The 13865-nt window shown below is 37.1% G+C and overlaps 1 protein-coding gene across 3 annotated transcripts in view; it reads left to right on the forward strand.

Annotated features, from left to right (window-relative positions):
- LOC146002805 (sodium-coupled monocarboxylate transporter 1) overlaps positions 1-13865 on the forward strand; it is a 79185-nt gene that overhangs the window by 35496 nt on the left and 29824 nt on the right. For all 3 annotated transcript variants that reach the window (XM_083140759.1, XM_083140760.1, XM_083140758.1), the window contains exons 3-4: positions 6410-6598; positions 13368-13522. In XM_083140759.1, the coding sequence (XP_082996885.1) occupies positions 6410-6598; positions 13368-13522 (344 nt within the window). The remainder of the gene's footprint in view (positions 1-6409; positions 6599-13367; positions 13523-13865) is intronic.

Here is a 13865-nt window from a genome sequence, read left to right on the forward strand (position 1 = left end):
ATAAATACTTAGAAAAAGGAAAAAAGACGAACGTAGCATTTTTAGATCTAAAGGCTGCTTTTGTCTCTGTACACAGAGAAGAAATATGGGTAATATAAGAGAAAAGAAAAATTCCAGGAAAACTCATTCGAGTAATAAAATCAACATATAAAAGAGTAGAAGGAATAGTACGATTGGAAGGAAAGATGTCAGACACATTTAAGTTGGAGAAAGGAGTGAAACAGGGAGATAGTTTGAACCCTACTCTTTATAGTATTTATGGATGAAGTTCTAAAGATATGCAAGAGAAGAACAGCAAGAACAAAAGTGGGTAATTGGAATATGAGACCGATACATTGCCAAGCATTAGTATATGCAGATGACATAATACTAATAGCAGATACAGAGAACAAGCTACAAGAGGCGGTTACAGAATGGGTAGAAGTGCTAAAGGCTAAAATAATGACTGCAAACGCAAGTAAGAGCAAAGTGATGCAAATAGGAAGAGTGGAAGAGATAATAGAAATAATACATATAGCATGGGATGGAATAGAACTGGAGCAGACAGAAAGATATGAGTACCTGGGAACAATCATAAAGCAGACAGGAAGAATAGAAGAGGAAGTGATGAATAGAGTAAGGACATCTAATAATGCCTACTAACAACTAAGCCAGACCATTTTTGGAAAAAGGGAAATAGACACCAAAACTAAACTACAAGTGTATAAGTCAGTAGTGGAACCAATTCTACTATATGGAAGTGAAAGCTGGCCAGTAAGAGGAAAAGAAGAAAAATAACGACAGTTAAGATGAAATGCTTCCGTAGAATAATTGGTAAGATGAGAAGAGATAGAATACGTAATGAAAGAATCAGAGAAGAATTAAATCAGAAGCCGATAGAAGAAAAACTGACACAAAGACAATTAAAATTTTTCGGACATGTGGTAAGAATGGACGAAGATAGAAAAGCAAAACAATTTATAGAAGCTAGAACAGAGGGAAGGAGAACAAGAGGTAGACCCCGGAAGACATTCGAAAAAGGAATAGAAGAAATAGGACAAAAGAAAGGAAAAGGAATAAGAGAATTGAAGAGAATGGCAAGGGAACGGGAGAGATGGAAGGAGTGGATAGAGGCAACCATGACGCTGTGAGGCAAAAGGGGTAAGAGGAAGATGAAGAATTATTACTAACATCATGATCATTGAAAGAAATAACAGCTTTGGGCCAAGTAATGCTGAACTAAAGAAAAGGTCCTTCATAAGTGGAGAGTTTCCTTACTTATCTTTCTAGGTTCTAGGTTCAAGCTCATAAGGTACCACAGAGTCTTATTGCGCCACTTATCATGATATTCTTTTCTCCAATATGTTTACTTGCCTGGGCCGCCACACTTACCTCCACACTCGAGGTTCGGTGAACTCCGTACTCGGCTCTGATTTGTCTAGGGGTATCTTTCTTTGTACGACAATGCACGTGGGTTGCTACAAGTGAACATAATTATGTCATTAAGTACAAATTTCAAGAGACAACGAATAACCTTTAGCGAAACCTTATTGTAAAGGGTGATAAATTACCTTGGCCATAAACTGTCAAATTAAAACCGAAATTTTGGATATTTCCTAAAGGTTAATTAACGTAAATTTCAAGTATCTCGTACAAGTCATATCCGAACGTCTATTTATTATCGGGCCAAAACTCTAATTTTGATGGAAATCTCCATCGTTTGTACCTGGATGCTTTACGTTTCATGAATTACATCGGTAGTATGCTTGTCACAAGGTAGACTCGCGGTACTCCAAGAAACGTCTTAACAGGCGCGAGGTCGCCCGACATGTACATTTCTCAACACTCCACGGTGACAAGGCACTAGGCTGCCCATCACACCTATATTTTTTCCAAATAACATCCTGTACAAACTACCTTTTTTTTTTTCTCTGTATTTCAGACACCAAGGCACTAGCTTGCCCGGCAATCCAATCTCTTTCAGCATCCGTTATAGGAGATCTGTCCTCCGATCCGAGCTGACCGAACACCCTCTCCCTTCCATGTCTCTGTTCCAACAGACGACCTCCCCAACTCTCATCTGGGAGTTTATATACATTTGGTTGGCATCTGACATGGGGGCAGGGTAACCAATATCAATCAATGGAAGTCCCAAATAATAATAACAATAACTATACATATATCTTGAAATTTATACATTTTATATATCTAAAAATATAAATTATTATTATTATTTATGTATTTATTTATATACCTTTACATTTGTATATCTTATATAACTTAAAACATATAAATAATAATCTTCTAATATATAAAAATAGATGTATGTATGTGTGTATGTTTGTACCTACATAACTTTCGAACGCATAGAGCGATTTCAACCAAACTTGGAACACGTATCACTTGCAATCTCAAAAGAACTACTGTGGGGGTAAGACACCCCTGGCACCCCTAGGAATAGGGGTGGGGGGTGACATGCAAACATAATCGAAAACGACCGATATTAGTGTTGAATCCATAGTTTTGGGTCGCTAAGATGAATAGTGACACTCCCAATGCTGTTCAACTTCAAGATACCCTTGGCACTCCTGGGGGTGGGGTGGTAAGGGGGTGACATGTGAAACGACTGATATTAGTGTGGAATCCATAGTTTTCGGGGTCAATAAGATGAATGCTTGACAATCCGAATGCCTTTCAACTCCAAGTTCATCACTTATCGGCATGGGGGCTGAGAGGGGGTGAAAAATGAAATGTTAAAAACCTAAATTAGTGTCCAATCCATAGTTTTCGGACTCGCTAAGCTAATTGGTGACATTCACGATGACCAAACTTGGTACACATATGACTTACACTCTGGAAAGAAATACTGTGACACTCTCAATGCCGTTCAACTACAAGATACCACTGGCACCCCTAGGGGTGGGGATGGGAAGGGGTGACATGTAAAACGACCGATATTAATGGAATCCATGGTTTTCGGAGTCGCTGAGATGAATAGTGACACTCTGAATGTCGTTCAACTCCAAGTTCAGTTTACACTATAGTTGAAATTCATTATTTTCCTGTCTAATAGAAGATTGGTATAAATAAAAGCCCAGGCAATGCTGGGCAATCAGCTAGTAATTATTATAATTTGAGACTACCATTGATTGATATTAGATAAGAATATCATGATAAGTGGATATGTGGTGGAATAAGACTCTGTGTACTTTATGTACTTGAAAGTAGGAAGATAACATAGGAATATTTCCTATTTACGCAGGAATTTTGAAACTAAATTTTGGAAAACAAATGAGAAAATAAATTAAAATCTGATGCCATAACATAATTTCAAAACCTGCTCTTCTGTATGGTAGCTAATGTTGGACACTTCGTCAACATGATAAAACTAGAAAAAAATTGTCCACATATGAGATATTTGCAGTTCTTAAGTAGAGTAGCCTTTCAAAATTAGAGATGTAGAAATCCGAAATTAATTGAAGGTTTAATCAATGGTGTCTGAAATTTTAAAAAATATCAGTTAAAGTTGATTCAACATGTTCTGAGCATGCCAGATAGCCATTTGCATGGGAAATTATTAAATTACAGGCCAAAAGGAAAAATAAATTTAGGAAGACCATATCGCCATTGTAATGGTCAACTTTTAATATCCAGACCCACACATAATGCAATTGAATAAAATTGATAAAAATTGCTACTTTTCTCATGATGATATATAAATTAGTCAGGAAAAAATGTACTACAATTTCTAGTGTTTACCAAACTCTGTAATATTAATATGAATTCTCACTTCGAATATTTTAATATTTCCTTCAACTAACCTTTTGGTACATAAATAATAATAAAATATTTGTGTAATTTTTTGATAGTAGCCTATTTGAACAGTGAAACTGCATCTGTTGCTGAGGAATATTTGTCAACAATTGGAAATTGAGTAGAGATTGTTCTTCCTTAAATTCAAGTTTCCTGCTTTCTTTGTTAATATTGCTCAACAGGAGTTGCACTTGCTTTAAAGCCAAAATTTGAATGTCATGAAAAAAATGTTTTTGAATCTTTCCATTTATTTCTCTTTAATTAGTGCATTATTCACCATGCAAACACTTTTCATAAATCAGTTCCAGGCAGAACAGAAGTATACATGATAAACAGTACAATATCCAAAAAAAAATTGAAATGGCAAGAAGGGCATGACTGATTTGAATTTCCTAGTACTATGTAAGTCCAATTTATGCCCAGATAGGCTAATCGGGACTAGACCTACAGTTTAAAGTTGATTAAAACCACGTTACAATGTGCTTCCACTGGGTCAAACCTGGAACCCCTTAATTAGCAGTACAATCTTTGTGTGTGTGTTTATCCATATTGTTTGCTATATATATTGTATTTGCCAGTTTATAAGATGCACACTCCTATTCTTTCCTCATTTTTTATGAAAAAGCTTTATTACTTAACATTATAATTAATTTACAGTATTTAAAATATAAAGTAATACGTAGGTTTACATTCAACAGAAAACTCACCTAACCCAGCTGGAAATTTTTCCAATTAGTTCCAATTACCAATATGAGCTTTTAGACACTCTATCGGAACCTATTGGTCTATCAGAACCAATTGGTCTATCGGAACCGATTGGTCAATTGTAATTATATGGTTTCTATTGGAAAGTATTTTATTGATTTAAATATATTGCTTATGAAAAATTCTTATCTATATAGATCCACCAAGCTTTCTGAAACCTCGGAAAATATGCGAACTACAGGCTTCCCGTTACTTTAACTAGTGACACTAGCACTACTGCTTACGTGCCAGGGTTTCAGATGGGTTGGTGGATCTATACAACTGTAAATGCAATGGAGAAATCATATAAAACAACTAGAAAAAATATCTGGTAAAGCATGTGAAATTTGTAACTTAGAAAGACTTTCAGATACAAAACTTTTTCAAATATATGAACATGTTTTTAACTCTGCAGCTTCATGGTGATTAACACACTTATAGAAAATCGAAAAATATGCTGCTTCAGTCATAAATTGACATGTTGTTCTTCCTTTATACTTGCGAAAACAGCAACAAATTAGGTTAAACAATGAATCTGACCCACAACACTTGAAAAAGTGATAGACAAACAAAACACTGTCGATGTTGACTTAGTTGATCAAAAGATTACTAATTTTTCCGATTGCATTACATACACATAAAAATAACCAAGGAAATTTCATATTGCAAAAAACAAGAACTAATATGAACATTTATTCCGACTACTAGCTCCTTTAAGATAAATCTGACTTCAGTAGTATGCATTAGAATTCAGAAGAAATTCAGTTCAAGTGTGCTGTTTTTCCAAAGAATTTCTAAATCACAGGAAATGTGGTGGCAGTAATCAAAGTACATATGCTTTGAGTCAATAAATGAATTGATAACATATTGATTCTACAATATATACAAACTTACAATTGTATACAATTCACCAATTGAAAATTGTCTTGGTTTTCCAATTTGTTTCAGTTGAAATTCCGATTGAAACCAATACATTCCGATAGAATCCGACACATTCCAATTGAAACTGATAGCATCCAATTCATTCCAATTTGAAACCAATAGAAAATTCCAGCTGGGAATCCAAGTAGAAAAGAATACATTTTAATCTTCTTCATCAAATTCGAGGCATATATCTCCAGAACTACGTAAATGAAGAGTCACTTGGAACCTCTTCTAAATCAGAATCTGAGTTATCATGCAACAAATTGCTCTGTGTCATCGCTAATGCCATGTCTTAGCTTTCTCAACATTCCATGAAGCTTTGGCTCATTCACAAACTCGTCAAACTTCCTTCTTCGTGATGGTGTACCTGAATATCAGCGTTTAAGATCCTGTTTTTCAGACCTATTTTTAAAAGAAAAAAGTACCACCAAATACGGTATATATTTAAGAACACCTTATGTTACATAATTCCATATTGCATTACTGATCTCTGCAACTTTTACCTATGTTTATGTATATATATTTATTATATTGTCTAACTGGGCTTCCCCAATGGCAAGATGGTAATGATATTGCATTGTAATCAAAGAGCCCAGTTGATCCCCAGTCGAAATACAGTGCACTGTGCAACTCAACATGAACCATGGATCTTGGCCTGATTTGCCCATCTGTGCATCATGTGGACTTTAAACAAACATCACCAAACTTTTATGATTATTACATAAAACGTTATTTGTTTGATGATGGTACCAGAATAACATTTTATTTACTTTGTATATTAATCACTTTTCAAAAATACTATGATTTGTTTGTAACATAAAATTCATTAGTTTGCAGAAAACAACCACATATTCCATTTTGAAACATGTTAAGAAAAATATAACTACCCTAATTTAATTCAAATGACTTTCATGAGCATTGTTACACTTACTTTTCTTGTATTTTTCAGTACCTGGATTTACGATTTAAGTCAAAATTAGTCAGAGGTTTGGCCTCTCTCACATTTACAGTTAGAAGTGTTCTTCTACTTGGAGTCACAGTGTTCACACCATGCGTCGCTTTGAAAACCATTACTGATGTTCCGTACTGGATGTCAATCCTTGCAATAGGTGCAATCAGCATTGTTTTCACATTAATGGTGAGTTAAACACCATGTTTAGAGTAAAAGGAAGTAACCATAAAATGTTATTCATACAAATAATGGTATTTGTTGTAAACAATACAATGTAGGGCAATAGCATGCATTTACAATGCTTATAAATAAGAAATATTATGCCCTGCATGTAATCCTAAATTGTGATATTTCTCATATTCCAATGTTAATCACTGTGGGTTTAGTATTTGATAATGCCAAGAGATGCTGTGGCAATACATGTGTAAGCAATACACTTGTCACTCTGTTCAGATATGATAGTAGTCATTGCTCTCAGCTAGCCAGCACCATTCTACAATATGTAACTGTAACCTCCTGTGTAAGCAACTGGAAGAGTGATTACATTTTAAACTTTAATACTGTATTCAATATTTTGACAACGTCTTCATCCAGGGAAAACCAATTATCAACTGCAAATGATTGTAATTGTGTAATTGAAGACTTGTTGATTGTAAAATCGTTTACTGCAAGAAATTTCACAGACAAACTGAACATTATTTCAAAAGGACGACCAACACTATTAATTCCCGCTCATTTTATCATGATAAAGCACTGCAAGTGCTACTTAACGAAACAAATTTGTGTTGTGATTTGCTTGTTGTGTGGTTGCATATTAATATTTGAAAGATTTAAGCACATTGGCTGACTTTAACTGTTTTAAAATTTGTGGTAAGAGCATAAAGCTATTTATGAAAATGGGTGTACTGAAGGACCCAGTGAATTGAGAAATGGTGCATTTAATGTAACATTTGTTATTTCCCTTTTGTGACTTAAAGTCAGCTGATTGTGAAAGGAATATCTGGTATGGCATTGGAGTCTATTGCTCTATTTTCACATAATTATGTCTAATAATCCATGTAGATTCATCACTGTATTTGAAATTCTGGCATGGAAGTAGTGCTGCTAGTGTCACTAGTTTAAAACTATGGGGAAGCCTGTAGATTGCATATTATCTGACGTTGAAGAAATCTTGGCACTAGTATACTACTGTACCTCTAAGGCTTTTTGTGAAATCCCTTATTTTTGAACTGGTTACAGTAGTTGAAGTTGCTGCTCAATGATAGTTGGGTGTTTACAGTTTCGAGAACATCACACCACTCCACAGATGTAAATACTTTTGAGTGCTCCAGACATCATCAAAGGTTCTCAGTTTTAGTCTTGAGATGTGCATGAGTGTTCTTTTATGTTTGCCCTTAACCAATTTTATCTATGACATTAAAAAACTTATTCCTGTCAAAAACCACTCGGAACACATAAACAGCATGATATGAAACCAGCGGTTGCTATTGGGTTCCAAAACTAGGGGGGGGGGGAAGTTGCCAAAGCTTGGGAGGGGGGACGAACACTTTACTTTCTTGTGGTAGATTAGGTTTAGCATAGTGTGTGGGGCAAATGTGGCAAAACATGGAGGCAACTGCCCCCACACCCCCTCCTAATCACCGCCACTGTACAAAACACTTTAAAAGTTTGTCCAAACTTTTGACTCTATCTGAGCACTGTGTCTTCTTCACTGTCTCTTGACCAGCCCTGATGATGACTCCAAGATGAAGTCGAGAGCTTGGACAAATTTTTTAAGTTTTTCGTATCATGCTGTTTATGTGTTATGTGTGGTTTTACCAACAATGTTATGCACTTACCTTCACCATCAAAACTCAATGTGAATACAAATAATACAAAAACAAATGAATACCATATTTCTGCTCTTACACTCTGTATCTTCAATTGGTCTAAATTCTTCTGTGTTTCCCAACAATAAATTATTCAGTTTATTAACTTAATTATTTAACTAAGCAAAACACTTATTCTTATCTACTTAAATCCTTTCTCTATCCTGAATCATTAATTTTATATTTAGGAACAGTGAATAGCTTTACTCACCAATGATGTGTATAGCTGAAACTTTGTTTACGTTAATGAAAGACATTTCTATTCCCAGTCTAGGAAGATAGAGAACTGTTGAACTTCAACGCAGATATTTCCGTAACTTGGTACAAGGAGTAACAACACGTGCTAACAGTTAATTAACACTTTATTAGTGTCCAACGCGACCGACCGCGACGCGATGTACATTGCTACATTCTTGGTACAATACAAACTTCTTGGAGAGCATTCTCCACAGACTACTCACTACAGAGCAAAAACAAATGATAAGTCAATTTGACCATGTTGGGAAAGTGTGTCTTTTCTACAACGTTCAACACTTCCCCTCAAAAACAACTTTCACAAGCTTCCCTTTACAAAAAAACATTGTTACACTTGAACATAACAATAAGTACACTACTTTTAATTTCCCACTCCCATTAAGCTACATAATTTAGCAAACCTAACTTTTGCTAATGGTTTCGTGAGAATGTCTGCTACCTGACTTTCAGCATCAATGTGTTCCACATTTAACATTTTTTCCTGAAACTTTTCTCTTACAAAATAATAACGCACCGCGATATGTTTTGAGCGTTTATGAAATTCAGGATTTTTTACTTACTTAATAGCACTAGCATTATCCACCAGCAGTGTGGGCATTCCTGTCAGATGAGTGATCTCATCCAATAGTCTTGTTAGCCATATCACTTCTTTCGCTCCCTCGCTGGCTGCCACAAATTCAGCTTCTGTTGTTGATAGAGCAACAGACTTCTGCTTCCGGCTCATCCAAGATATCGCTCCACCTGCATACTTGCATAGAACTCCAGTTGTTGAGCGTCTTGTTGTTGGATCTCCACCATAATCTGCATCACTGAAGGCTTCCAGGATCCCAGGATTATGATTTGAATTGTAGCATATTCCATAAGCAGTGGTTCCTCGTAGATACTTGAAAATGCGTTTCACTGCTTGCCAATCAGATAGTCTTGGACTGTCCAATGCTTGCGACACTAATCCAACAGCATAGGAGATATCTGGCCTAGTGACTGTAGCCAGATACATCAAGCTGCCAACTGCTTCTCTGTAAGGCACACTAGTGTCTACTAACTGCTGTGTGTTTTCTTCCCCTGCATTTACACTTCCCTTTTCAGCAGGTGTTGACACAGCATTTGCTTCACTCATGCGAAATTTCTCAAGAATTTTCTTTGTATAGTTTTCTTGACATACAAAAATAGAACCATCGTCCTTTTGTGTTACTTGTATGCCCAAGAAACAATCTAATGACCCAACCACAATTTCAAATTCTTCTTTTAGAGTTCCGAGAAAACTGTTGATATCTTCAATATTATTGCCAGCAACCAAACCATCATCCACATAGATGGCTACGATCATTTTCTTTCCATTTTTCTTACGAATGAACATACTGGGATCAGCTTTGCTGCATGTAAAACCATGCTTCGACATGAAATTCACAAATCGTCTATTCCAGCAACGAGGTGCTTGCTTCAGTCCATAAAGACTCCTTTTTAGTTTACACACACGACCAGTCCCGTCATCAAACCCTTCAGGTTGACACATATAGATTTCCTCATCAAGTTCACCATAAAGAAAAGCTGTTTTCACATCAAATTGAGCCAACTTCAACCCTTCACAAGCTGCAACACTCAGCACAGTTCGTACAGTATCAAATCGAGCCACTGGACTAAAGGTTTCATCGTAATCAATCCCACTCTTCTGTAGATAACCCTTTGCTACCAGTCTTGCTTTAAATCTGTAGATACTGCCATCTGCTTTGGTCTTTACTTTTAGAACCCACCGATTATCAATAACTTTCTTATTGCTTGGAGGTTCAACTAGTATCCAAGTATGATTCTTAGCCAAAGACTGCATTTCATCTTCCATTGCTAATTTCCACTCTGCAGCATTTCTTGATGACATGGCATCTTTATATGAGCTCGGTTCTAAGCAATCTACCTGTAACACATAACCATCTTGCCACACTGGTTTCTGCACCCTTTGACGATCTCGCAATTCATAACGTGGTTCACTTCCACCAGTTACATCTCCTGTGATGCATCTGTTTCTTGTATCATCGTAGTATGCAGACTCACTACCAGGGCTATCAGGTTCTTCCACAGTAGATTCAAACATTACTGATTTTTCTGGTGAAACAATTTCAAAAGACTCTTTTACTGGCAAAATTGTTTCCGTGCAAAAAATAACAACACGACTGAGCAACACTTTATCAGTTTTCTGATTCCAGATGCGGTAACCATCTTTTTCATCACAGTAACCAATCAGAAGACCCTTAATGCTCTTTTGGTCCCATTTCTGTCGCTTTTGCTTTGGTACATGAACAAAACACTCTGTTCCGAACACTTTCAAATGATCTACACTTGGTAAGTCTTTTCCATACCAAAGTTCATGTGGTGTCTTTTTCTCTACAGTTGTTGGTCCAGTTCTGTTCAGAACATACGTTGCAGTATTCACTGCTTCAGCCCAAAGTTTCACTGGAAGACCTTTTGAATGCAACATTGAGCGTCCAGATTCAACCAATGTTCTGTTCTCACGTTCTGCAGCTCCATTCTGTTCAGGTGTATAAGGCATGGTGGTTCTGAAATTGATCCCCTTTTCTTTCAACAAAGCCTTCACTTCCGCATTATCAAATTCCTTCCCACAGTCAGTGAGCAATTCTTTTACTACATGACCTGCAACACTGACTTCAGCTAAAAACTGTTTTAGTCTTGCAGCAACTTCCGATTTTTGTTTCAGAAAAAACACGCGTCGGAATTTCGAAAAGTCATCTTTGAAACAAACAAAATATAGTGCACCACCCAATGATTTTGTTTGCATTGGTCCACACACGTCAGCATGGATTCTTTCACCTGGATTTTCTGCACGAGTAACCCGCTGTCCAAAACTTTTACGATGTTGCTTGCCAACCACACAGCCTTCACAAAACTGATCATCAGTTTTTACATCAATTCCGTGCTGCACTAGAAACTTCCGAACATGTTGCTTACCTTGGTGTACCAACCTTTCATGCCACAGCTGCAATGTATCGGAAGCTGACACTAAGCACACTTCAGCAGGATTTTTGGGGGGTAATGCAAGCATGTGCATTTGGTACAAACCACTTAAAGTAACACTTCCCCATGCATGTATTTTACCATTCTTTTTTAGTAAACATTTCATGGAGTCTGCACAGAATAGAAAACCTCTTTTTGTAGTAGAGTTCACAGAAAATAAATTCTTACTGATATTTGGCACATACCACACATCACGAAGATGATTTTTCACCCACCTACCATTGACCAACATTTCCACATTCACTATACCACTGCCATGTGCTAATATGATGGCTTTATTTCCCACCTGTAATTCCTTTGGTGCTGGAAATTTTTGGTACTGTAGAAAGTAGTCCTTCCGGTTAGTCATGTGTGCTGTGCTTCCAGTATCTGCAATCCAAACTTCAGAAACAGGACAGTTCGATTCAAAGCTCACAAAGGCTCCTCCTTCTGGAACACGCCCACTTTCACTGGTTGAAGATCTATTTAACACCAACTTGCATTGTTTGGCAAAATGGCCTACCTTGTGACATTTAAAACACTTTTTCGCTTTTTCTGGACGTTTCTTGTGTTTCTTCGGATCATCACTTTTTACCACAAAAGCTGTTGTGTCACTACTCTTGTTGGGAAGTCTCATTTCAATTAGCCTAAGTCGTTCAGTTAGCCTGTCTACAGTACGCTCTTCCACTGGAACTGATTCCCATACACTTTTGAATTCAAAATATTCACTAGGTAAGGTAGACATGATTCGACTCATTAGAAGCAGTTCTGGAACCTTGGACTTCGTGAGACGTTCCATTTCGTCATTCATTTCACGAAAATTTCTCTGTAATTTGGACACGTATGTTGCAATGTCTTCCGCTGCATCTTTGGATTGATTGAAGAACTGCTCTGACAATCGATCCAAACGCTGTGCTGAACTTTGTTCATATACTGACATTAGTTTGTTCCAAATTTCCTTAGACGTATCACACGTGCTGGTAAGTTCCGAATTTGCATCATCCATACTATTCACCAATATCATTTGTGCCATAATGTCCGCCTTCTGGAATGTTTTACACTCTGCTTCGTACTTACGTCGATCTTCGGTAGTACACTCAGCACCAAGTTCCTGTGGAGAAGTACACGTGCCATCCACAACTTTTAGGACATCGTGGTGTCGTAACAGCAGCTCCACTTGTCGTTTCCATCTCGGCCAGTTCTTTGCACCTTCTAGCTTGTCTACTGTTGTCTTGAACTCCATCTTCAGCAGCAAACGAAACACGCTTCTTCCGAAAGTGTAAAACTCTCACCAGTCCGGTTAGGAGGACAAAGGACACTTCCTGTTGTACTCCAAACCACGACGACACTTACTGTTGCACTCCGACAAACTACCAAATTTCACGGGCGCAGTGGGAACGTATCTGGGCCGATAACCTGTTGAACTTCAACGCAGATATTTCCATAACTTGGTACAAGGAGTAACAACACGTGCTAACAGTTAATTAACACTTTATTAGCGTCCAACGCGACTGACCGCGACGCGATGTACATTGCTACATTCTTGGTACAATACAAACTTCTTGGAGAGCATTCTCCACAGACTACTCACTACAGAGCAAAAACAAATGATAAGTCAATTTGACCATGTTGGGAAAGTGTGTCTTTTCTACAACGTTCAACAAGAACAACAGCAATAAAACTTAATGCACTGACTATGCATCACCCTGTGAAAAGCTGTCTGACATACCTTGGCTCTAAAAGGGTTGTAGTATCACAGATGTTAACTTTTAGACAGTAACAACCACATTTTTTTCACTCATTTCTCTTCACCTTTGGTTTTCTTCTAGGGAGGACTGAATGCTGTTGTGCGTGTGGACATTCTGCAAGGTCTCACAATGACAGCCTGCATCCTGGCAATTGTTATCCAGGGTTTCATCCATGTGGGAGGTGTTGCAGAAGGATGGAAAATTGCTTCTGATAGAGGGCGCCTAGATTTTTTCAAGTTAGTGAAAATTCTTCACAGGAATTATACGAAAAAAAAGCCTTGGTTCATGAAATCACGCCCAGTATTATATTGTTCAATCAACTTTCCAATACATGTTATTTTAACTGTGTCCCAATTCATTGAACTGTATAAAGTGTGTCTCTGCTTCATCCCTCTCCCTACAGACACTATACCTTATGTTACAGTAGACATTTTGAAATAATTTTCACACCTTGCTCTTCATTTCAGCTTTTTGAGCTAAACGTTTCAGTTTCTAGGAGGGAGAAACAGGAACTGTGATTACAGGGACAAATGGAAGATGGCCACAAACACCAACCTCTAACCTATACTTCAAGTAAAA

This window comes from Lepisma saccharinum, chromosome 19, assembly GCF_977018435.1.
Source record: "Lepisma saccharinum chromosome 19, izLepSacc3.1, whole genome shotgun sequence".
Taxonomy (NCBI): domain Eukaryota; kingdom Metazoa; phylum Arthropoda; class Insecta; order Zygentoma; family Lepismatidae; genus Lepisma; species Lepisma saccharinum.